Raw genomic sequence first — 27,674 nt, forward strand, 5'->3', positions numbered from 1 at the left:
TGGTTATAGTTGATGAATTTATGCAGCTTATTTGTAGTTATTTTCTAGTCATTGATTAGCATATTCTGTCTTGATAATCTGAAAAACGTGTTCAGGGGGCGGGGTTTATGTCAATTTTAGGGTTGGTGATGTCACTAACCCTGGAGGAATGTCGTGTAGTCCTTACCAGCCGTTTGTTGAAGTCCTTAAAAAGCAATTTCTTTAAAAGCAAATATCTCCCTTTGCTTTGAACTTTGATCATTGTAACTTTGCAGAATTTGTTTATGCTCAAACAGTAACATTACACACTAAAGTTAAAAAAGTGAAATCATAATCAACCACCCCTTTAAGTTTTAGAAAAGACCTAGGTTTATTGAAATAAAAAAAAGTGCAACTTTATTATTTATTTCTATTTTATTTTTCATTTGAATTTTCAATTTTGTTTAATTTTTATTAGATTTTAATGTTATTGTTAGTTTTTTAGTACTAGATAGTTTATTTACTTTTTACTTAAGTTTTAGGTTTTATTTATTTACTTTTTTAGAGTTACCAATGTTAACGCACTAAATTAAATTAAAATTTAATGAAATTTACGGTTATTGCTGTCTAGTGGCTTTTTTTTTTTACTTTTACAAATGTAACATTTACACAAAACTAAATTAAAATGATTTCAGTTAACAATTTGTTTTAATTAATTCAATATTATGTTAATGATAATAATGCAAGAACACTTACTAGATTAAGATATTTGTAATAATTTGTCAACACAACAAACCACTCAAACTCACTGATTGATCCAATTACTCCCTCAATAGAGTGAATCAGTGAATATGGTATAAATATGATATTAAATATAATATAATATGATATTAAAGTCATATGGTATAGGACTGTTATTTGATTTATACAATATTAACTGATAATCTTGTTCTCTATTAACTGGATCAATCAGTGAGTTGAGTGTTCTGTGGGCGAATCGTTCAGAATTTTCAGCTTTACTTTAAGACAATGAGGCGGCAGCATAATGAGCAGCATCGCAGCAGGGGTATGAACACGTCAATTACCTCAGACCCATTTATGAAGCATTTTCTGAATTATACACACCACTGAAACCATGATGGCAACGTCTGTTGATGGCCTTGTAATAATGCATTGCATTATGTTACTAGCCATTCAGCTGTGCAGTCTGCACAATCCCATTTGCTCGAATACAGCGTGAAATGCCTTTAAAGAAAAAAAAAAACACACCTGGAAGCAGGTTGGCTGAACAAAATGTGGCACGGCTACTTTGCACATAATGCCATAAATATCTGTCTTGGGGAAAGTATCAGACTGGAAGTGACATTTCAAAGATTCTTCAAAGGTTGCTATTCAGCAGAATGAGAGAGAAATATATCACTACTACAAAAGCATAAACGCTTTTATATTATTTTAAACTCCATCAGAAGGCGACCAGTGAAAAGTATGCAACCTCCACAAAACTGCTTATGGCCGCTAGATCTGAAGAATCAAGATAAATGTGCCAATTTCTGTTTTTGTTTTTTTTTGACAAGGGAGTTGAATAATCCAAATCAGGATGTTTTTGTTTGTGTGTGCGGTAGAAATAGAAAAGAGAGGCAGAGACAGAGAAAATGAAAATTAAGCACATATATGCACATCTACCTAATATGCTTCGATCAGTCTAGCACAAAGGTTGTTTTTGTTATGCTAATAAATGCAATCCGCTAAGACAAAAAAAGTATTTGAAGAACAAATAGCTCATGAATAATCACGAACTTTCATGAGAGAAAGTACCTCTGTTCCAAATAAGAATAAATGCACACATAATACAAATTTAGTCCATTTTTAAATATTTTAAAACATTTGTACAGATAAATGTCTATATTAAATGAATTATTTAATCAGATTTATAACATTTATCTCACTTTATTTGGGATTTGTTTTACTTTGTCTAAGTGCATTCTGGGATTTCCTTCCCTGTAAAGAATCCATGGTTCTTTAGAATTCACAGACAAAAATGGATAAAAGAGATAAAATTCCAAGATGGTGGACAAGATGACAAATACATATTTGGGAGGCCCAATCACCTCTGATACTAGGAGAAAAGGCCAATGTAAATTGGCGAGTGGAATTGGCATATGCCACTCCCCGGAAAACACAGGTATAAAAAAAGGAGCTGGCATGCCTCCACTCATTCGGATTTGTTCTTCGGAGCCGAGTGAAGAGTCTTCTATACACAAGCTTATTCCATTTGCCTTGTTTGAGAAGGATTGTGTAACATATATGTCCACTGTAGGCGAGATGAACTTGAACCCAAGTGCAGTTTATTGAAACAAAGTAAAATATAATCCAAAACAGGCTTGACTTGACTATGACTCGATATAGACGTGACAAGACATGGAATGAACATAAATATACTCAGCAACAGTAAGTTACAAAATCAAAAAGCTAGACCAGGATGAAGAAAACATGAGGACTATAAATACTAACAGAATACTGAGCTAACAAGACACACCTGAGAGGAACGAGACAAGGAACCACTGACCGAACAGAACTGAGAAACCACATGACTAAATCAACCAATGACAACATGACACATTCACAAGGGGAGCACATGGCTAGGGCACTATAAAATCCGTTTGATTTTTTCCCAAATTCCGTTTTTTCCGTTTAAATATTTGGGAATAAATTTTGTTTACCCTTTACCGTTATTTTAGTCGTAAAAAGAGTGTGCTTCTAATGTTAATTATTAAAATATACACAAATAAAATAGGAAAGACCTTAAATTTATTGAGGTAACAAACATAACAAAACACATTTACTCAGTACTTTCAGGACAAATACTGCACGATGCAACATAACACTGCACTCCAAGTACTTCAAGTAACAAAATATGAATAGTTATGAGCTTAAAAATATGAATGGTTATATTAACTGGTTAAAACGCAGTGCAGCTGCACAGCAGATACATAGCTAAGCGTCTAGCGCGGTCATTGGCTGTGCTGGGGCAAGTGCACAAACCTATGGCGAGGCGGCTCAGACGCACAAACCAATCAGGCCGCATCGCGCCCTAGCGCGTCAGAGCCTGCCAGAATGGGCGTCTATGGCTCATTCAGCCAAAAAAATTCAGGTTAAACCGAATTAAGTGATCCCCCGATCAGAAATGACGGGAGGGGTCGTGTCATCCAGATTTGCTTCCCCCGGTCTGCATTTTCCCCAGACATACTGTACGTTCTTCTCCCACACAAAAACAATTTCATTCCAAATATGTAAAATTCCACGTTAACACTAGATTCCGTGTTAATTTGACAATTCTGTGATTCCGTTTATAGTGCCCTACATGGCAAGAACACATGAGGGAAAAGGGAATCACATGACAGGAACCATGACTAAAGGCAAATTACAAAATAAAAGACATGGATCACTGAAACTTTATGAAACTTAACCAAAACCATTTTACAGATTGCTGGTGTTACGGTGGCACAGTGGTCTCTCTTCACAATGATAAGTGCAAAGAGAGCTTCCCTAGGGCATTTCAGTGATCTGAAAGAGCAAGACTGAGAGCGTCTTTTAAAAGATGCTTTTTCGTCTGTGTGTTTCTGAGTGTGGTTGGATATCTCTCATCCTCGGCCGATCTTTGTCTCAAGTGTTTGGGTCACACCCACACTGTGGGTAGTCCCTGTCTTAACTGCGAGAACGTGACCATGGCAATGCTGCGATCGTGACCGTCTTTTCTAGTAAAAGGAGTTACCACATCTGCTCCTCGTTCCATTCCTTCTACAATGCACAAGGCTGTGGCGGCTCAGCACTCAGGGCAATCTGAAGGCAACAATGGGAACTCTTCCGCCGGGTAAATCCCCACAGACCTCCCATTTCTTATCTTGCATGCTGCACCCAGTGGAGTTCCCGGATGAGTACGACATTGCAGTCGAAGTCGCAAAGGCTGCCCATGCCAAGTTAAGAGTAGTGGCCATTCACATTCTACACAACTAGCTGATCTCTCTAGCTCACTCTCAAGATTTGTTGTTTATACACAGGGACCTGGTGCTCAGACAAGCTCTTCCCAATGCAGAGCATCTCTTTTCTTGGAATAGAGTTGGATTCAGTCGCTATGACAGCGTGTCTCCCTGAAGACATTCAGGGAAAAAACAACTGTTCCACAGAAAAAAATTCAGAGGATTCTGGGGTATATGGCATCCTCTGCTGCAGTTATGTCGCTCAGGTTGATGAATATGAGACACGGCACACATCGCGTGGCCATCAAGCCAAATTTCTCATGGCTTATTCAGCACTTGGACAGATCTTGCATTTCTACGGGCAGGGGTTCCCCTAGAACAAGTGTCCAGGCATGTTGTTGTCAAAACAGACATGTCCAAGACTGGCTGGGTTGCCTTGTGCAATGGTCAAACAGCATCGGGATTTTGGACAGGACCTTGACTGCAGTGGCACATCAACTGCCTTGAGTTTCTGGCAATATTGCTGGCCCTGCCGAGGTTGACCATTGATGTGTCGGTCCGGACGGACAACACAGTGGCATTAGCGTATATAAGCAGCCAAGGTGGTTTACGCTTACGACACGTAATCGTCCGCCATCTCCTCCGAAGAATACTCAAATATAGGTCTCTGAACCACATTTGTACATTCACAAGAAAAGTCAATGTGGTAAATTTGCGGCAATTTATGGTAAATAAACAAAAGTTATATGTTCACAGTATGCACCACAAACTAACAAAGAAGAATAATTTTACAGCATTTATTAATCTTAGTTAATTTTAACATTTACTAATACTACATTTAAAATCAAAACTTTGTGTTAACATTAGTTAATGCACTATGAACTAACCTAAACAATGAATTCAATGAGATTTTAATCGAACATTAACAAAGATTAATACATGCTGTAAAAAATATCTGCTCATTATTTCATGTTTTAAAATGCATTAACTAATGTCAACAAATTACCTTACTATAAAGTGTTACCATAAAATCTAACTTAAAATAATATTTTACCCAATGTGTGTGTACAATGCATCAGTATCATGTTATCAGCATGCTAACGCTAAACTTCACACCTGAGAAGCATAATTTGTTCCAAATCAGTTACTTAATTACTTTGTCAGAATGCTGCCTTAAAAGGCAGCTCACTACGTTTTGGAGCAATAAACACTCTCGAATTAAACTTCACTGAGTCATGAAATGTAGTTTGTGTGCTGCGTACTTAGGCGCAAGTATTGTTCTTTGTTGTGGGCAATCAGGCCTGGATAATTATCTCCCACTCAATCATGGCAATTGATTCACGGGATACTGGCTCCACTCCTAGAATTTCACTAATGGTGCAGGCTACTCCGACACGCGGTCATAAATCCTGTGTGCAGGCTTCCCGGGTCACATAACGCGGGGTTTGGGAGTGACGGGGAGAAGCGCAACGAGGTGGGTAACATGCACGCTCTGCCAGCTCACTGCAGAGTCTCCTGGCATGATGACACCCCAGAGGGAATGAGGCGGAATGGATGTAAAATGTGTGGCTGTAATTCTGCAAAATGTCCAAAAGGTCTCCCTCCCAAAGGCTTCGAGCTTTTTCTGTACTCTTACTTTAGACCTGATTTTAATGGTACTTTTCAAACTGCATTTCTATTACCATAGCAGCCCTTTTCCAATGGAAAATTTCATGTTAGAAGCAGGGAAATAGCACCAAAGGAATAACAAAGCGACAATAAGGACTGCCCGATGGCCCCGGGGCCAGTTTGAACGACGCTCGGCAAAGGACAGTTGACGGAATTGTCACTTACCTGATCGTGACAGTTTTTGCACGTGTTTTTTTAGCATTGGCAATTTAAATATTCAAGCACAAGACGACGTGAAAGAGAACTCAATTCGGTACTTGAATATCAAATATCCTCATAAAAGCAGTCTTAAATGAACGTAAAGAGTTGTGAGAAAATGAGATGCGTGTGAGATCGATGCCTGTGACAGCAGCCACTAATGCGGTCTGTCATTAATGTTAATCAAAGAACAAAAGGAACATAGAAAATCACTCACTGCTCTTGACTTAAGAAGTTTTGTAGCTTTAATAAGAATTAAACCATATATAATTTATGCAATGCAAACTGTTTGATAACTTTATCTGTTAGACAGGTAGGAAAGGCACTATGACATTTATTATAAATTACATTACATTTATTATTATTATTATTATATAATTATAAATTATAATGTGAGGATTGTTTTTAAGTTCACTTAAATTAAAATTGTTATTTTTTTGAAGCCTAATAAACATTAATTAGTTATTTCATTGAAGTGTGGATGAAATGTTATTTTATTGAGACATCAGTATCTGTATTAGTATCAGTGATGCTGGCCTTCATTCATAAAAATATGCCATTATAAGTCTTATTCATGTTTATTTTTATTGAATATTATATGTTTATTTATGTTGATATCTGTGCAATTTATGTGTATTTGCCTCTGCCATCCAGCACCCCCCATAAAAGTAACAAAGCTTATTACGATTACTGGATAAGAGCAATTATTTTCACTCTTTTCACTTTAAAAACCGATGATATGGGCAGATTATATTCTGTCAATCAAAAGGGAGTAGGAAACACGTGTCAGACTGAAACTCAAACTGTGGGTGAAGAAAATCTCTCTTGTATAGAATGTAGGGCTGTCGAAGTTAAAGTGACAAAGCATTAACAGTTAAAAAAATAGAGATGTTAAAGCAGGCTCTATTTGACCCTGTGAATCACCCATAGTTCAAGCCAGGGTTCAAGACCAACAAAGAGCTTTGTGCTTGGTTACTTCTGATTAGAAACAAAGTCTCAGCTTTCAAATTCTGTCCAATTGATCACAAATTTGACACTCTTAAATGTGACGTGACAGATAACTGTAGCTTCTCAGTTCAAGCGTCATATATAGGTAAGGTATACATACACACGTATACACACACTAGAATAATATCAGCAGGTCAGGAAACATGAACTCAATTTGAGGCCATGTCTAGTAAATTTGATAATCCAGTGGCAGGCAGACGGCCAGAGAGCAGGAGACGGGATGGGAATGGAGCTGTTCTGACATCTCCAGTTGGTTTTTAGCCGTCTGAATGTTCTCTAAACCCTCTTTTCTTTCAGAGTGCTCTGGTGTTTGGGTCAGATGGGATTAAGAGATTAGATGAGTAGTAGCTAATTGCTAGTGCTTTGCAATTAACACAGGGGTCAAAAAAACCTGACCTCTTCTGCATGTCACAACAACTTTTGAACTAATCAATCGATGCCCGGGGAATAACTAACTAAAACTTAACTTTCGTGTGACATTTCAAAATAGTTTTCATGTTATGTCCATTATGTTCTGTTTGTATGCCACACGTGATGTTTGTAGAGCAAACTAATACAAGACACTCTCTCATAAAACTGCAGTGATTTGAGTCCCTACATAGCATTTCAATCTAATTAAAAACCAATGGTTGTTTTTCATTTTATGATAGTAAAAATCACTACTTAGATTACCAATCAAAAATGGATGAAGTTTTTTTTTTTATGTTTTTGAAAGAAGTCTCTTATGTTCACCAATGAGGCATTTATTTGATCAAAAAAGTAATATTGCAAAATATAAAATAACTAAATTATTTTAATATACTGTAAATTTATACAGCAAAGCTGATTTATTTAGCAGCCATTACCCCAGTCTCCAGTGTCACATGATACTTCAGAAATCATTCTAATATGCTGATTTAGTGCTCAGGCAACAGTTATTTTTATTATCAATGTTGGAAACAGTTGTGCTGCGTAATGTTCGCGAAAACCATAACACGCTTTTTTTTCAGGATTCTTTGAGGAATAGAAAGCAGCATTTATTTGAAATAGACATTTTACTCTAAATGTCTTCACTGTCACTTTTGATCAATTTAATGAACTCTTGTTGAATAAAAGTATTAATAAAAAAAAAGGTTCCATTTATTAACATTAGTTAAATACATACATGCAACATTATGACCGAACGATGAAAAATACTTTGAAAGCATTTATTAATCTTAGTTTATTTTAATATTTACTGCTACATTATTAAAATCAAAACGTTTTATATATTAATAATATTAAATGGACCTGAGCTAGCATGAACTATGAACTTTTGCATTTTAATTAACATTAAGAAACATTAAGTTAAGATTAATTAAACATTAAGAAAGATAAATTATACTTGAACAAATGTATTGCTTATTGATCGTTCATGTTAGTTATTGCATTAATTGACATAAGGTCAAAAACAAACTTTTGAACGGTAGTGGGGGGGGGGGGAAGATGGTGAGTAGACACAGAAAAAAAAAGTGTACTACACAAGTTGTGCAATGCATAAGAGCACTAAATACTTCAAATTAAGTATAAGCAAATAGTTTCATGTGCTAGAATTGCTGTGTCAAGTTGTTAGAGATTGCTAGCACTGTTTAATGAGATTAAGAGCAATTTATCGGCAGGACACTAAATTTTGCTGTAATATTTTCATCTGTAAGTGATAGAATATCAAAGTAATGTGAGTGTTTTCATTATGCAAAACAGCAAAACTTAACAGCAAGTGAGCGATTAAATGTCATAGCCTTCTTCAAGAAATCAAAACTCATTGAAGCCAGTAAGCAGGCAAAAGCTTGCCAAATCCAGTAATTATTTGACTCCACATGGTAGCAGCTTGCAAACACAAAATTGTTTCATGGAGGACTGAAAAAAAGCCGTGCACTCTTACTCCCAAGAATTACGTAAAATAAGCCAAACATGGTCTAGCCAGAGTGTATTCAGCAATATGCATCAGACAGTCAGGGTGACCAACCAAAACTCAGTCTCACTATCAAACAACCAGGGCTAGTGGAATCTGTTGAAGCAATTTTCACAATAGAACGTTCCCAATAACTTATTACAGGGAAAAGCCCCATGAAGCAACCTGAGATAAGTGCCTTGCTCAATGGCACAACAGTGAGCCTCATGGCTCGCTCCTCGCAGGTATCGAACCAGCAGCCCTTTCAATTACCTCCTGTGCCTTAACCACAATAACATCCCACATTCACAAAAGTAAGGTCAAGAATAAAGACTAAATGAAAAAGAAAACATTCCTGCATGTTAAAAAATAAAAATAATCTTTGTCCATTTTTGATTAAGTAAACTGAACAAGTATGCCCTTCAGCCTTCAGAACATGGAACGTCTGAAAATGACACTTCAGTTCTAGCAGTTTTGGCTAAGGCGTTTGTTTGGGTCGCTCTCTTTTCGTTCTGTCGTTTGACAGGCCGCCTGCTGGCTTTAATGAAGACAGATAAAAGGAGGAGTGGGGTATCATCTGCGTCTAGGGATGAGGCGTGAAACTGGGTTTAATTGCCTCCATGATCAAGAGCCTTGAGGAGAGATTCATTGCCCCTCGTCCAGCGACTGCGAGTACACAGCACCCATTTCGAGACTTGTCTCCCTGTGAAGTTCAGTCGACATGCTTGGACCCTGTCCTGGACGCTAACAGACCCAGGAGAGTAGATATCTGTCACAAACTCAAATAAAGAGTCATGACGTGTAAGACTAAAATGTAACTGGTTTGACCTAGATTTTTTTTTTTACAGATATTAACACTTCTCATTTCTTACACTGTTCTTATGCTGAATGGTGGCATCTTTTAAATCTATAATACCATCCTCGTAATTGTTAAAGGTTCTTAAATGTAAAGTTGCCCATTAATTATGCCTTTTAAAGTGTGCATCACATTAGTACACAGAAGAGGTAGACGATAATTGATTTGTCAACTATTTGTTGCCGATATTATTATTTTTTTTAGTATAATCTGTTATCATTGGTATTTACGCTTAAATTTTAGGTTGGTTCTTATATATATTGGGTTTACCCATAAATGGTGCAAAAAATAATGTTTCAAATTCATACACATTAGTTAAGAGATGATAATCGACTTGACCATTTTTTAACCAACTGGTTATCATTTCTTAAATACTTGGTGCCACCAAAAACAGTGCTTCAAATTAATGCACAATAGCAGATAGTTTGCCTTTTTTTACTGATATGTGGTGCGAATTTCACCAATTAAGTGTTTCAAATTTATACCAATTAGTACAAATGGACTAAAAATATGTATAGGTTAACTGATAATGGTGCTACCTGGTAAAGCCGAATGCCCCATTTACAACTGTCAATGGGACATGCTTGTACAAGACACTGTTCAACAACAGCTAGATTGGACTACTCGCTACTAGAACTTCTAGATTGGACAACTCCTCGATTAGTCGACCATCATAGCCCACCCCAAGTAAGGATTTGGGTAGATTAATAACAAAATTCACAAAACCCTTGAACCACCAAAAGATCATCCATTTCTCAGTGAAAAGCTTTTTTTTAACCACACAAAAGTCTCATAATCTGAGAGTCAGTCTGACACATAGCACATTGGTTATTAACTAAAACCTTTAAACCTCTCAGAGCTGTTTAATTACAGCAGGTATTTGATCAAAGGCCCTCAAAGTCAACGGGGTAATTTAGCCTGCATCAATCTGAGAATATATGCACAAAATCTGCTGTAACCCCACAGCGCAATTCACTCGCTCTCGCTCTCTCTCTTTCTCTAAGTTGAGAGGGCAGATAATGAACTAGAGGCTAAGGGTTATCACAATAATTCGGTGCTAATTTGTTCATTTCAAGAGATCTTAATGGCCTTTAAAATGCTCTAGCCTGCTCAAAGGGATCTGACATCTGTGGTCCTTTAGCCCTCATTGACCACCAGGGCAACAATGGCTGAAATGAAAACTAATTCATCAGCTTGATTTTTCTCACTGCAATACCGCTTGCCCTTCACCTCTACATTTGACAAATTACCTTAGAGTTTTCCAGCGATAGATTTTTTCCTTTGACCAAAATAAGTTATCAAGTAAAGAAAAGCACAGAGCATGAAACAATTGTGTTGAAAAACAGCTCAATATCAATAGTGGAAATTAGAGTTGCACCCACCATGAATCAGAAACTCCTGGTTTTTAGTTTTAATTTGGCCGATCTCTATTCTGGAGTTGCACACAAATGCCAAACAGTAGAGCGTTGGTACTTGCAATGCCAAGGTCATGGGTTCGATTCCCAGGGAAAGCAAGAACTGACAAGAATGTAAATGTGTACCTTGAAATGCAATGTAAGTCGCTTTGGATAAAAGCGTCTGCCAAATGTATACATGTAAATGTGAATGTCTGTAAACAGGACATTGACACGCTGAAGAAAACACAGATGCCAAAAGAGAAAATACTTTACCAGGCACAGCAAGCTCAATGTTCGCAATGCTTGAAACATAGGATGAAAAACAGGAATATTGAATTGGGGTGGAGATTTATATATCAATGCATCTCTGAGAGGTACTGACGACATTCACAAAAGTTTAAATGGCATTTTATTTTCACATTACCTCTGTATAAAGTAGTGTTTATAACTGTGTTTATATACAATATAAGTGTTTATATACAAAAAGCAGACAAAAAGTCTGCTTTTTGTACAGCGGTACCAAAAGAAACCGCTGCTGTTCCATAAGCGCCACCTACTGTCAAAGAGTGAATTTGCATATTCATTCAGCCCGGCTGCTGTTTTTGTTTGCTGCTTATGTAGCATAATTTCGCAAATCTAAAGTGTGATCCTTCTGTTTTTTCTCATGCTACATGTGAGTAGCATATGTTTCGATCGTGATTAAAATGCAGTGATTTTCTCTAATTTCAAATGGACAGTTTTCCTGTTATAAAGCAAATAAACAACAAACACATTTGCTTAACACCGGAATCGGAATAGTCCATGAAAAATCATGATCGGTGCATCACTACCGGAAATAACACGACGTGTTGAGGACTGGTGGCCATCCAATGTAATCTGGCAATGTTAGTTTCTCTGGAGTCTCCCGGAATGAAATGAATGGAAAAATTCTTTCATCCTCCTGCACGTAACCCAGGACGACCAAAGCTCATCTGTATGTTGAAAGAGTGAAGCGAGCTAATTAGTGATTTTACCTCACGGGAGAAAAATGAGAGAGAATTCAGTAGTCCATCAGAACTGCCAAGGTCTTCACACTGACTCATTCAAAGGCTGAAGGATATTTGGAGTACTGAAGGGTTGTTATTGATATAGTATCAGGAATACAGATTCACACAATTATTCAGTTATTTAAGTAAAAAAATTATAGTATTTAGTCAACATGAAATAGCTTTTGCATTTGCAACACATTTTACTTTTCGTAAAAGTAAAATTATATTTCTTAGTGACCTGGGTATTAAGCTATAAAAACAACTGTTGAGCGGGACTTCCATTTGTTTTGCCAGTGCCCAAGTTTTGGCGTCTTAAGGCGAGACACGGCAGGCAAAAACATAGTTTTTTTTTCACTGGTCAATTTTGAGATTTTGGGCTATTTGTCTTCAATAACAGACTTGTCTCTTCTTTCAGACTTGTGGTGAAAAAAAGTCCAAAATACACATTTAGGTCCTTATTTTACTACACTTTGTCTATTTGCATCTGTAGATTTCTCAGAAATTCAACAAAAGTTGGCGTTCTAAATCAACGCGCTGCTTCCTTTAATCTCACACATGTCTGGAAAGCTCTCTCTCCTTTACAATGCTGTCGGATCCAAATATGGTAATTTCCTTTTAATCAGCAACCAATCGTGAAAGTACAATGGGCATTTAACCCTAAAAGCGAAATCTCATTGGCTGATGTCAATTTCTGTCAACCTGTAAATTGTCAAATGCATCACGTGACGCGCTCTGACATTTAGATGTGTGTTTTTGACTGTTTTTCTGCTCAGTTGAAGGCCATAAATGCTGTGTTTATAAGTTTTGATGTGATTTAGGTGGTTTGTATTGTTGTTGCTAATGATTTGATAAGATATTGTGTCAGTAAATAGTTGTTTCCACTAAAAAAGTATGATTTTTTACACTACAATTCTTTAATTGCCTTTTTCTCAAAATGAGTTTTTTTGTCATTCTCCAGTGACACATCTCAGCCTATGTAGCACCTGTGTACACCAAACTTTCCAGTTATACACGACACGTAGCAGTATTCTGAAGATATGTTCAGAGGGATTTGTTAATAAAAAATGGCCTGTTTTATGTGATATTTTAATCAAAAAAAATATGGCGAAAAACGATTTTTTAAGGCTATGGACAGTATATTTTGATTTCCTAGGTAATGAAAGCATATATCCTGAAATCCCTCTGAACATCTTTTTTCATCTTGTGTGTAATCAAAATGAAAAAATAATTTTGCACCTGGCTTTATCATATGTTCAGATCTATCTCCTGAAAATATATGCAAAATTGCGCATATTTAATGAGATCATGCCTAATTTGTATAATTAAACATACAAATTTCAAAAACTTGTAATACATTTTTTTATGAACTTGTGTAAGTAATCAACTGAGGAAGTTTCATGGTGATATCTATTATTTTAAAATTGTAAATTGTACCCTATTCACCTGTAGTGTCTCGCCTTAAAACATTGAATATAACATTAACATAAGGTTAAATGACATGATACATATTTTTGACCATATTTGATAATTTAAAATAAATATATATATTAATAAGGTAATTCACACATACAATTAATACACCTGTTCTATGGAGAATATCTTGTTCTGGATTAAAAAATAACTGACGCTTTGGGGGCATTAAGTCAAAGTCAGGGTGATACAACTGTCCTGATATCATAATGAAATCAAAGAGAAAATAAAAATGTCTTTTCATTAATCTTGTATACTTTTATATGTCACTAACCTATTTCCTATGTGCTCTTCCCTGTCCTATCTGACTCATCTCTGTCTTGGAGTCTCAGCTAACAGGCTGATGAATCAGGTGTGATTGATTAGGAAGAGATCGAAAATGTGTAGCGTCTCCAGGAACAGGGTTGGGAAACACTGATCTGCTGGGCATTAGCCAAATATCATCTTAGGGAAAGAAGTTTGTTTTTCCTTTGGAATAAATAATGTGCACTGGTGAACTGTGAACAATAATACATGAGTTAAGAACGTTAGCAGGATCAAATTGTGAATTCCTGGAATTCTTCCTTTTTCCATAACTGAGAAAGACGAGAGAGAGAAATCTAACCCAGGAAACCCATGCGGTTGTTTTGTGTTCTGTGGAGGATGAACTACTGTCAAACCCGAGCGGTGCTGACAGAACGTGTTCACGGATCAGAACCACAACAGAGCACGCTGTGTCACTATCACTGCAGAATCTCATCACTCCTGCGCTACTGCCAGAGATCAGACACCTAGACTGAAGAAGACGCAGGTGTCTAATGGCACGTCAGCTTGGGAGCGGGCTAGAAACAGACTGGTCAAGCTGCCAGGGAGGAAAGAAGAGTCAGCAAGCCTGGCTGAGCACTGAAGGATGCTGGGATGGTTGAGGGGTGATTGTACATAGGAGCAGATATTGTCTGTACACAAGGCAATCAAGCTGAGAGAAAGAGAGAGAGAGAGAGTGTGTGTGTTGCTTACCCTTGTGGTTGATGGACCATATGCACTGCTTGCTCTGAATGTCCCACATCCTGACAGTCTCGTCATTGGAGCCGGACAGCAGGAGTGTGCCGTCCATCGACACAGACAGACATGTCACCAGATTTCTGTCCAGGAGGAGAAAGACTGTTAAAGTGACAATTCTAAGAGCAGATTTGGTTTTACCTGCTCTACAAGACTGCCTACATAATATATTGTGTTTAAAAAATGCAATCATAGTGTGATGGTTAACATAAATGCATGGCAAGGTGCTCATATAGGAGAAGCAGGTTCCAATACAAAATTTTTTTTTTACATATAAATATATAGCCATTCAATATGTTATCTCTTATGTTCACCAAGGCTGCATTTATTTGATCCAAAATACATTAAAAACCGTAATATTGTGGAAGAAAAAGATTATTCCTCCGATGGCAAAGCTATATTTTCAGCATAATTTCACCACTTGTTAGCGTCACATGATCCTTCAGAAATCATAAATCATCAATTTACTGATTTGGTGCTCAATTATACTCGTGCTCAACTATTAATAGTTCTTATTATTAATAATGTTGAAATCAGTTGTGCTGCTTAAAATGTTTGTGGAAAACGTAATGAATTTCTTTTCAGGATTCTTTGCTGAATAGAAAGCTTAAAAGAAAAGCACAGAAAAGCATTTATTGAAATAGAAATCACGTTTGTAACACATTTCTTTACTGTTACTTTACTGTCATGCATTCAAATTTACAGATCAATTGAATGCATCCTTGCTGACTAAAAGTATTCATTTATTTTTTTTCAAATACAAACAAACTTTTGAATGGTAGTGTATTGGTAGAAATATTAAGCAGAACAAATTGTGTTTTCAACATTGATAATAATAAGAAATGTTTCTTGAACACCAAATTAGCATATTTGAATGATTTCAGATCATGCAGTAAGATATATACACTACTGGTCAAAAGATTTGTATAATTATCTTATTTAAAAAAAATTAAAATTAAAAATAATAATAGATCGTGGTTTTCAACCTGGGGGCTTTAGGGATCATCCAGGGGGCTGCGAGATGACTTACAATTAATTAAAATATATTAATATAGTTAATTAATTGTATTATGAATACATTAAATGAAAAACAATCAAGCACCACCTCTCATACGTATTCTGTGATTGTTTGGGAGCAGATGAAAGTTTGATGGATGACGATTGTACAGTGACATACAGGAGTCATACATTTGGCATGTGTGAGTCCGTTATTATTGATGCTGGGGGAAAAAACGTGTATGTGCGCTCTTGCCTCACTGATCGCTATAACATCGTATTTCTGCATGACACACAGTTCAATATATTTACATAGTTGTCAAAATGAATGTACTGTGAGTGTTTTATAATGAATGCTCGCTGACGAAGCGTTTTAGAGAAGTTTGTGAGGATCAGTGGTGTTTATGTACACATGGGCATCAGACACTCCAAACATACACGACTTCTGACAGAGGAACTGTTCACTTATGACATCGACCCGCCTTTAGATCGCTGAGTTTCCACACATTCAGAATTGTTTGATTTTTCATTTGTATCATTGTATTTTTCATTATATCATTTTGGTTTGTTTATGGAATGGATACGTATAGTAGCTATATGCAGTCCTTTGGCATCTCACTGTGGTCTTGTTTGGTATGGCAGGTTGACTTGTGCTTATTTGTTTAAAGGCACACCATGTAATTTTTTGCCATCAGAGGTGGTTGTTTATTTTTGATTTCACGGAATCATGCGAGTTGTTGTCTTCATCTCTACAGGCGGTGGAGAATACGACGGGACTCGGGCAGAAATCAGATTCATGGATGACCGGTAATGTATTAACGATTTATTAACATTACAAAAGCCGTTGGAGCAGTACGAGGCCGCTGGAGCGATTGCTAATGAGAGTACGAGTGTGACTCGCGGCTCGAGAGCAGTGGAGCTTTTATTATGCCTCAGACCGTTTGCACTTCTTCCGGTCATGCGTATGTGGGGTAAACGTTTTATCATACTAGATATATTTGAGTGTGTTGAAAATTGTTATAATGCTACTCTGTGTGTTCGCTTGGTGGCTATTATATGGGACACTTGTTGCACACTGCAGTGACCTAGATCGAGATTAGGCATGGAAAATATGGTACTCGCGGTAAATCAAGAAAATTATTTAAACAAAAAGACTAACTGTGTTAAGCGGTTAACAATGATTAGATTTCTGTCGATGAATGTATCCAAACAGTTGCTCACCTGTATAATAAAACACATTATATATTAAACCGTTTTTGGTGTTTCCATGGTTTTCGATAAAATCGGAAATCGAGGTTAACGCCAGTATGATGTCATTGACAGGCGAGGCACGGACACAGCCCGTGTCCTGGTTAAAACTGCTTATTTCTCTGGATTTAAACATTCTTAGAAAAATGTGGAATAATTTAAGTACACAAATCAACAAAATAAATAACACTGTTCTAGTGTTGTTTGGATATTCTTACATAGTGTGCCTTTAAGTTAGTGTATAACTGAGCAGAATAAGTATTTGTAAGTTGTAAAGAATGTCTGCAGTATTTTGAATTTATTTTGTTTAAAAAATAATAACAGAGTTGAAAAGTATTAACACTAGAATACAAATGTTTTTGTGAATAACAATATTGATTCGGAGAGGAGGGGAGCCTTGGAGTAAACAAGGTTGAGAACCACTGGTATAGAGTATATAGACCAAGTCAAAGCCACAATAAAATGTTTTTTTTTTTCTCAAATAAATGAACATGTGTTTGTTAAAGTAACAGAGTACAAAGTACAATGCCAAATGACACCCTTTCTGCCACCAGCAGATGCCAATTCTGCAATTCTCGCTGTGTAACCTGAAAAACACACAGTAAATGGAGGCTGTGATTATACCTCCTGCCTGCACCGTCTTACAGGCAGAGCTTCAGCACAAAGGACAGAAAGAAGAAATTTAATCCAAAATGAGTAGAAGCCAGAAACTTTCACCTTTCTTCCTTTCATCGATTGAACTTTTTGCTACAGCAAAAAAAAAAAAAAAAAACTGAAGTAATGACGGAGGACAGACACATGGGTCTCACCAAAGAGCAGGAAACCTCACCCGTGTCCTTTGAACACCTGATTGCCGTCGCTGTCCGACTGGAAGGTTTTGTCGCGGCTTAAACTCTGCCAAGCAGGAAAGAAAGAGAGAAAAAGAGCAAAGGGGAAAAAAGAAACATTTATGTTCAATGTGGAGAAAACAATCCATATGCTAACATGGGTCGACAATAACGACACCCTGCTGGCTTGGGGTCAGTCAGTGTTCGAGTTACGAGGTCTCGCTTCATCTTAAACTCGTTGATCATGTACATGTTATGTCAAAAGAAAAAAAAAACTTTTAGTTGAGCACTGGCTAAGAATTTGTTCCACAAAAGTCAATTAGCCTGGTATACACACAATCACGGTCCATCCTGCAGCCTCCATAAGGTACCAGGGGATCTAGCCCCGACTGTCTGTAAACGGTCTGATCGATTAACTTAATGGCATTAATTAAGCAAGAGGCTGTAGAAGTATGGTGGCCTGGACTAGACCATTGCTGACTCAAATCATTACATCACCTCTTTTAAAGACTGGCAATAAGGAGCATCAATAATACATGACAGGAAGAGTTAAAGCCAGGAGGAGATCTCTGGCCATTCTGGAAGGAAAAGCACGTCTTTCATATTCAGATTTGCACATTAATACAGACAGACGTCGCACTGGTCCGGAAATAAAATCCATGTGATTAGGAGGAGGAAATAGTTTTGAGAGACCTTGTTGTAATTCAAATAATAGAGCCGTTCAGTTTGTAGTCCTGAAAGCCAGAAGAGAATTGGCAATTTCAAGCCATGAATTCCCTCTGGAATATATCAAAGGTTTTAAGAATAGCCGTTTTTGATTTATGATTAAAAGGAGGGCTGTGGTTTAAATGACTGACTTTCACGATGTGTTAGAAGTCAATTAAAAAAAAACAGTACACCTTAAAAGTTGTACTAAAACATATCTGAGAGCACTGTGTGCAATAAAACATAATAAAAAAATAGCTACAAGCAACCACAAGGGTTTGAGTTCATGTGCTTAAGAACCAATGTTGTCCATATATAGCAACTTAGCTTACACTACCGTTCAAAAGCTTGGGGTCATTTTTTAAAATGTTTTAGAAAGACGTCTCTTATGCTGCATTGATTTGATCAGAAATACAGTAAAAACTGTAATATTGAGGAATATTATTACAGTTTTAAATAACCGTTTTCTATGTAATTTATTCCTGTGATGGCGAAGCTGAATTTTGTACTTTTCGTTATTTATGTACTGAGTAATATTAATTAACTACAAGTTCTTACTATTGGGTTATGGTTAGGAATAGGATTAGGGTTAGTGTTATGTAATTATGTATCATTTATCAAACTTTTTCCTAACGAGCCTACAGTGTTTAGATTATGGGAGGCACTTCCGGGTTTTGGGGAAGTTCCACTAAAAAATACTGAAACGGATCATTTCAAATAAAAAGGTTGCGCAACAAATAATTGTATCAGTCAGTTCGACTGAAAGAGCTGTGCAACGTCATTCATGTTCTATTTTCAGATATCAGGAGAACGCAATGCTTGGCATTTCATCATGACATGGTACAACAAGAATATCTAAATCAAGAGTTCCTTTCAGGCGCTGCATTCTTTTCCACCTGATTCTTTTCTCTCTTTTCCCCTTTGCATTCTGCTGTAACAGTATTAAAAAAGACAACATATACTGCGCACTTGTGTTCTACTGATTTAATTATGATATTTCCCATGAATAATTCACTGGAATGCATGAAGAATCTCTGGTTTTCCTCCCCAAATCCTCACGTCTCTTTCCAGGTTTGTTTTCAAGATGCTTTCAAATGTAATCGTCGCCCATTCACTTCTAATCCCTATTAGCAGTGTTTACTGGAATGTTTCTAAAGTAAGTAAATCAAATATTTATTGGCTGTCTAAATGACGCAAATCAGTTCGAATATTATCATTCGATGTTCCAGTTAATGAACATTATTAATTAAGGCAACACATGTTACATAACACAGACACATCTTACTACAGTGATATTTAATACGACCGTAATATTGCTGTGGAAAGAATCAAGCTTTTGGTGTCATTCATGGTCTGTTTTAATCATTTGTTAATGCTTTTACACTTTTAAATGTCCTTTAAATGTCTTGGTTGAAAAATGTCATCTCATTGTACCCAGTTTTTGAAAATGCTTATTATTGCAATCATTCGCTGACTGTTTACAGTTTAACAGAAGTCATTCCCATAATTAGCGCAAAGCATCATGGGACATAGGAAAAAGGTCAATAATAATAACTACATGTAACAACAAAATAAAGTGTTACCGAAATTTATGTACGGATCCCCGCACACAGAAATAAAAAATAGATATCATGGCCAAGAAATAATAAAATGTTCCCACGTCTAATTAATTCATGGTCGTTTTTATTAACTAAAATATAATATCCTGTTCCTTTTATACATATGAAACTTTTGTCTTTTTTTCTTTAAAGGGATAGTTCACTTTAAAATGAAAATTCTGTCATCATTTACTCACCCTCAAGTTGTTTCAAACCTGTATGAATTTCTTTCTTCTGCTGAACACAAAGGAAGATATTTTGAGGAATGTCAGTAACCAAACAGTTACCTGGTCGCATTGACTTCCATAGTAGGAAAAAAAAAAATATGGAAGTCAATGGGACCAGTTAACTGTTTGGTTACTGACATTCTTCAAAATATCTTCCTTTGTGTTCAGCAGAAGAGAGAAATTCATACAGGTTTGAAACAACTTGAGGGTGAGTAAATGATGACAGAATTTTTATTTTAAAGTGAACTATCCTTTTAAGCTTGAAAGATTGGCAATAACTGCAAAGAAAAAAAATGATTTGGTGTTCCATAGAAGAAAAAAAGCCATTTGAGTTTGCAACAACAAGTGTGAGTAAATAATGACAGGATTTTCATGTTGAACTATTCCTTTAATCTAATCTTGATGGGGAAAATAAACTCTAAAAGCAAGTTAAGCAAGCGTTTGTATACAGCAGGGATGTTCAGCATGAGTTTAAGTTAAACAGATGTCTTTCTGAGGCACAAAGCCTTGACAGGATTAGATTTTAAAAACCTTCAGCAGTAACACACTCACTCTCTCTCTCTCTCTCTGTATTTTTCTCTTTGCGTCTCTTTATTTTCTCTCTCTGTCTTTCGTCTTCAAGCAGGCAGGGAACTCTAAGCTTTCCTGTCAGAAAGCCTTTTTCTATTAAAATATGACAAATTCAACCCTTGTTCATCACTAAAAGACCATCTAAAAAACAAGGGGAAAGAAACTGAGCTGAGGAAGTACTTTTTTAACCTTTGTAACGGGGTGAAGAGGTCAATGAAACTGCTGGACTGAGAAGAGAAGGTTAAGAGAAGGTCACAACTGAATAATAAATAATGATTTTTTTTTTTTTTTTACATGAAATCTAATACACCATAAGACACATCCTCTAGCCCTGACGAGAGGAATTTTTTGTTTTGCACAAATTTTACTGGCAAGTGATTGTATTTTGTTCAAAGGAAAACGTCTAACCCAATCAGAGCGAGAAGATTGAGGACGCTGTTTTGGAATGAAGTCAGGATGCCAGATTCAAAGACTCCTAAGACTGCTTATTAGGGATGTGCATGAGTTTATTGTGCAATACAGTGAAACTATGGATTTGAAAGTGCGCAGTGATGCCTGTAATCTCTTTGATAATGAAAATACAGTTAAGTGCAAGATATGCAATGCCAAACTGCCATATACATAACATTAAAATAAGAACAGTATTGGGTTACACTTTATTTTAAGGTGCCTTTGTTACACTGTAATTATACATTTAAGTACCGAGTAATAATAAATAACTACATGTACCTACTATAGGGTTAGGATTTGGTTAGGTTTAGGGTCACTTGCATATATTTATGCAAAATGTATAATTATTACGGTCACACTTTAGTTTAGGGTCCCATTATCACAATTTACTAACTATTAACTACAACTTTTGTCTCAATAAATTCCTAATTACTGCTTATTAATAGTTAGTAAGGTAGATGTTCAATTTATGTTTATGTAGGATTAAGGGATGTACAAAAAGACATTATTATATGCTTTATAAGTATTAATAAACAGCCTAGTAATATGCCTGCTAATAAGCAAGCAACTAGTTCACAGAGAGAATTGGATGCTAAACTAGTGTTAATGTTATTACTAAAGTTACTGTGAAAGGACACTGTGAAATTAGTAATAGATAGTAATAGAATGTTGTAAATTCTTTGTGCTTTAGTTGCCCATGTTTCAAGCTTTGTTGTTATGGGAAAGAGCGCGTCCACAACGAGAGTTACACATTTAGACAAGAACGGTCAAGTTCACGTCTGCATTCGCGATGTAAGTTGTAATATGACTTGAAATGAAAAATGTACAATAGTCATCCCGACTTCTCATATCCCACCAATTAATCTCACTTTGAAACCAACTTTAAGACAGCAGACGAAATTATTAAGAGTGCAAAAACCAGCTTTAGAAGTCAAAGATATTCAAGTCTACCAATAAATAGCCTTTGAACATCTTGAAAGGTTTTAGAGACATGAAAAAAATAAATAAATCAGGAAACCCTGTAGACTACTAAGGCTGGCTGAGATTCCAGACGTGGGGAACAAAATGAAAAAACTGAGAGGCTGAAAAAGCTCGTCAGTACCAGCTAATTAATGCCCTGATTAAAGTTTAACAATGATGATGAATGTATCAGGACAGATTGGGAATGAATCACACACAGTTTCACCTCAGTTTAAAGATGTTTAGAAATACATGCTTTCTCTCACACATACATTGGCTTAAGACATAGAGCAAACACACTTAAACACTTAAAACATAAATACTGCCTCAAGAGGAAAATTGTTTATTCATAAAAAATTCTGCCTCGAGCATCTCCTGTTAGGCTTTTCAATATGACCTCAGGAATACTTTATCATACGGCGAGCACGGTAAGATAAATCTTTTTATTAAGTGCTGACTAGAAAAGGATGGGATCATGCTGCCAAGTGTTGCTTCCTCCAAACGTTTCTTTCTTCCATCTACACTTATCTAAGGAAGTATTTAATCAAGTTCACAAGGCAAAAATCAAAGGATGTACGATATATTTTATTGGTACCAAATATTGGTTATCGGCCAATATTAGAGATTTATTTTTATTTGTCAGTATCGGACAATTTGGGATATTTAATTGTGCTTGCTCATTTCTGTTAAATGTCATTTACAGAAATTCGAAAATAAAAAAACGATATTTCATACAGTACCGTACATTATAATGTGATGCCCTAATTCAGCATTTAAAATAATTTATTAACATTTTTAAACAAAATAATTGAAATGTCAGTCATTCATCAGTTATCGACCATGACAAAGAAAATAGCGGCTTACTGGCATTGACCAGTCCTGGAAATTCAATATCGTATTGTAATACATCCCCACAAAAATGACAAACAACTCATGAAAAGACAGTGTATATGCAAATATGAATGGAATTCAGGGGCTGCAGCAAAGGAGTCTTTATTAGTAAATAAAGACATACATTGCTATATGTTTCTTCACACAAAACTATCATATGACTACATAGAATATAGTGACCATGTCCTTTTGACAACTTTTATGGTGTCTATTGTCACTTTTGAAGCTTGACAGCCACTGGTCACTTACATTACATAGAAAAACAGCAGCGTGAACATTACGCTAAACTCCTTTTACGTTCCACAGAAGAAAGTCATACAGGTTTAGAACAACATGAGGGTTGTAATAATTTCCACAAACCACAAAATTCCCAATACCAATGTTCTCCATAAGCAGATGTTTCTGCTAGTTGAGCTCATACAGGTCCTCATACCTTCTCAAAGCCAAAAGCACCTGCTGGGGAATAACCTACTCCCAATGGTCCAACAATGGGCTTTAAGTGAAACTGACAATGGCCGTGACACCTGCATACGTTTCATCTTAAATTCCTTTTGAGAAGAGTCCTCTGGTGTAAAGGTGAAGTGAGGTGAGAATGTGAGAAAACATTCGTTTCACATCCATTTTTGCCTTCCAGCACAGAGCGCTTTCTCTAAGATGCCCTGACCTGGACTGAAATGGACAGCTCAACAAAAAAAAAAAAAACACTTAAAATCATTCACTTTAGTTCTCAGCAGTGCTGAGGACATTTGAAGGATCAGAACAGAGGATCGCAAATCTCAGCATATAAATGTTTAACACCAGAAATTGTCTAAGTTTACTCAGAGGACTATGTGAAATAAAAGAAATGAAGATTTGACGGAAAATGATTTTACGCTATTTATATCTAATCGCTGCCAAGCAGGAGTCCAGTAAGAATAACTAATCTTCTCCATCTAATGCAGTGAAGATAAGACAGGGTGCATTATTGCTTATGAAAGCCCAACAGGCTGCTCGTCAATGTGCTATGGGCCAATTAAATGTCTCATAAACAACTTCACAACGGTGTCAAAAACTCTATTACACAGGTCTCATTGGATATGCTTTCAGAATAAATGCCAGCGATCAGGAAATGCTGGCGTTTAAAGTGCTTACCGTGCTGCATAGAGACACCTGAGAAATATTGCCGTCACTGCCTCCACAGAATAGGAAATACTCGCAGGGGTCAAAGGTCACTGACATGATGCCAACGTCGAAGAGGACGGACAGGAGCATCTCCCCAGAGGAAATTTCCCAAACCTATGACATGAGGAGAGAGAAAGGCATCGGGTCAATAAAAATAAGGATGTCAAAGATCATGAAAACAACAATCTTTTTTGAAACATGTGCCAAGTTCTAATAAATGTTTTATGTTCCTATTATGTTCCTTAAAATGTCAAGCATATATACATACACAAGCATATAAATACTTTTTATTTACAAATACATTTAATTTAATCCAAAATATTGCTTTTAATATTAATTTTACTATAAAAATTACACATTTTCTAATATGATACTGGTCCCTCCAGTAACTGGGCACAAAAGAACCATAAAAGTATCATATGAAAAGTGGACTTTATTCGATTCTGTCGAGTCACAATCACACAACATGAGGTGAGGGATATTCCCCCGAGTGCCAATTCTAGGGATACTCTATTTACTGAACAGGTCAGCTCTATCACTAACATGTTAACTTTGAAACAAGGTACCTGGTTTACAATAGACCTGGTTTACACAGCTGGAAAACTGCATACAGGGCTGTCGCTTGCACCCACCTTAAATACTCAAATCACATCTATGTTCAAACCATTCTACGGACAATGCAATATCCTCCTACCTCTACAACAGTTCATCAATTACCTGAACTTGGTAGGCCTCAACACCTCCCTCTTTAACTGGACCCTGGACTTCTTAATAAGACGACCTTAGCACAACTGCAATGCTAAGTTCAGCTCTAATCACATCATCAAGTTTCCGGATGACACAACTGTGGTAGGCCTCATCAGAAACAATGAAGAAACACTCTACAGAGAGGAAATGGCCAAACTTGTGCAAATAACCTGTCCCTCAATGTAGGGAAGAAAAACAGAGTTTCTCCTGAAGTCAATCAGAACCTTGTTGAACACTTCCCACTGATCATCAACGGCTCGACCATGGAGTGAGTCAGCATCACTAAATCCCTGGAGGTGCACACCTTGACCTCTCACCTTGACTGTCTGTTGACAACCTCTACACTACATCATTCTCCAAGAAGGCCAAGCAGTGCCTCCATTTACTCCGCAGGCTGAAAAGAGAAAGTCTCCCACCACCCCTCCTCAACACACTCCGCAGGGGCACCATTGAGATTCTGTTGACCAACTGCATCACTGTCTGGTATGGAGACTGCAGCGACACAATACCCTACAGTGGACAGTGAATAATGCTGCACAGATCATTGGTGTCCCAATACTTTCTCGTCTCTCAGTATATTATGCATTGGACACTTTCAAATCATTACTGCCATTCAGGCTCACCTGAAAAAAAAAAAAAATCTACATACACATCACATTGTCTGAAGCACTTACGTCACTTCTATGTGTGTATTTTTATAATGTGAATCCGTCTCTGTCACATTATGTATACTAAGTATGTATGCTAATGTCCCTATGCCATTAATGTCCTTTTGCTTCAGTTTGCACTACATGTTTTATACAGTGTGCACTTTGTGTTGTTATATTCTGTGAATCAGAATATATGCGTGTTTATATTTTCAGTTAAATTACCTCTTTTTATATAGGTTATGTGTTGTATTTATATATGCAACAGTGGTCCTGTGAGGCACAACATTTTGTTCCTTTGTATGTCTCTACATACTTGACTAAAAGTATGATAAGCGTGGTCCATAAGACTTGTATGCAACCTTTTGAAGTCTCAAGTTTTATGATAGAAACGGTCCAAAATTGAAGAAAAGCAATTAAAATCTTGACCTTCGTGACAGTTCATGAGAGAAGTCACGGTATCTGCTTTGTGAACAAACCGTTCTTTTGGATCAGATCTTTCGATGTGATTCAGCTCGATAAAAACAACTACGGTACATCAAATCATTAGGTTTTTGATGTTTGCATTGATCAATCTAGAAATGAATCATGAGAGAGGCAGACCGAGAAAAGAATAAAGAGACACAGATAAGAGTGAATACAAAAGACAAAGACTTAACCATCACTCTGTGTATGTCAGGACTGTGCTTCTCCCAGGATGATATAATCCACAAAGATCTCTCCAACATCTACACCTTTCCGTTCCAAGTTCTAGCGTAACGGAAACACTTTTGCCAAAAAGTCTGATGATCTCTAATTGGTTCAGGGGTAATGCAGTGTTATCGTCTCAGAGAAAGTGCTGAAGTGGACATTAGACAGCTCAGAAGCTCAGCTTTGGAAAGCTCAAGTTCTCTGAAGTGATATTGCTGAGCCAACAACACAAACTTTTAGTCCAAGTGAAAGATCTATTCTTGCAGAGCTAGAAGCTAGAGAACAACCATTATTCTCTAATTTACAGCTGCTTTTTAAAGGATCTTTAATCAGTGGAAATATAAAATTGAAGTGGAAGTTTCTACTTAGTGAGCAAGAACATACTGTGTGTGAGCTCGTACAATGATAATTTAACAAAAGAGCTCCGACACCCTTCCCTGCACGAGTCCAGCTGGATTGATGTCCCATCATAAAGAAGACAAACTGACCGTAAAATAATTTTGACTGAAAAGGATCAATGCCCATGACCCTGTCATAAAATGTCAAGAGCGAAAGGAAACTGCCCATTATCGAATAGTCACTTTTAGTGACTGAGAAAAAAATATTCAGAACAAAAACCATATAATTTAATATATTAATAATTTATGTAAATTCTTGATGAAAAACGTGGAGATATCTAGAGAGACAGACTGGCTGACATTCTATATACCAGTACTAAGTATAAATCTAGTAATAATGTAATTTAATTTAAAATTATATTTAAAATACAATTTCATTATATTAATTATAAATTTCTAAATGATTAAAATAATAGATTTAGACGTATTTATAATTACTAGAATTATAGAATATGATAATAGCAAATTTGTGAATTTAAATTAATGCTAAGTTTAAACAATATGGACTCACAATTAAAATTAAAAACAAACACATGAATGACAAACTTTGTCAACTTGTTGTCTTGAATTTTAAGTACTAAAATTAATTAATCTAAAAAAAGGAAATGATTTAGAACAGCAAGTAGAATTACTACTTTAATGAATCTGCCTACTGGCATAGTTATAGTCCGATGTTGATTTTCTGAATGGTCAATTATCAGCCAATTAATATGTCCAGCCAGTATTTCAGTCTATGACCTCCACCAGAGATAATTCAAATCTTGAAAACTGTGTGAGCCCTAATGAGAAACCATAGGAGTAAAAGATTACTTCTAAACATGTAGGGCAAAGGTCAGGTAATGTTCAACAAAATTAACTGACCATAATAAATCAGGCTGTCCAATGCGTGGGCAGTTTCTGCCTGAACTCTGTCCTAGTTTGTCAATCCATGCAGACGTTTTTAACCACATCATTAAATACCCAAAAGTGATCGTTCTGCAGTTTGACACATAGACACCTCTCCATCCCTCTTGTGCTAACAAGCCCAGCTCTTTGTGCGACGTGACCTCCCA

General features: G+C 36.5%; 1 protein-coding gene across 1 annotated transcript in view; it reads right to left on the reverse strand.

The window, feature by feature from the left end:
* The window catches only part of wdr18 (WD repeat domain 18), an 89,615-nt gene that overhangs the window by 24,500 nt on the left and 37,441 nt on the right, over positions 1-27,674 (reverse strand). The window contains exons 5-7 of the mRNA XM_079598481.1: positions 24,111-24,254; positions 17,581-17,645; positions 14,466-14,590 (exon numbers count right to left, since the gene is read on the reverse strand). Coding sequence (XP_079454607.1) covers positions 14,466-14,590; positions 17,581-17,645; positions 24,111-24,254 — 334 coding nt within the window. The remainder of the gene's footprint in view (positions 1-14,465; positions 14,591-17,580; positions 17,646-24,110; positions 24,255-27,674) is intronic.

Source organism: Phoxinus phoxinus, assembly GCF_949152265.1.
Source record: "Phoxinus phoxinus genome assembly, chromosome: 22".
Classification (NCBI taxonomy): domain Eukaryota; kingdom Metazoa; phylum Chordata; class Actinopteri; order Cypriniformes; family Leuciscidae; genus Phoxinus; species Phoxinus phoxinus.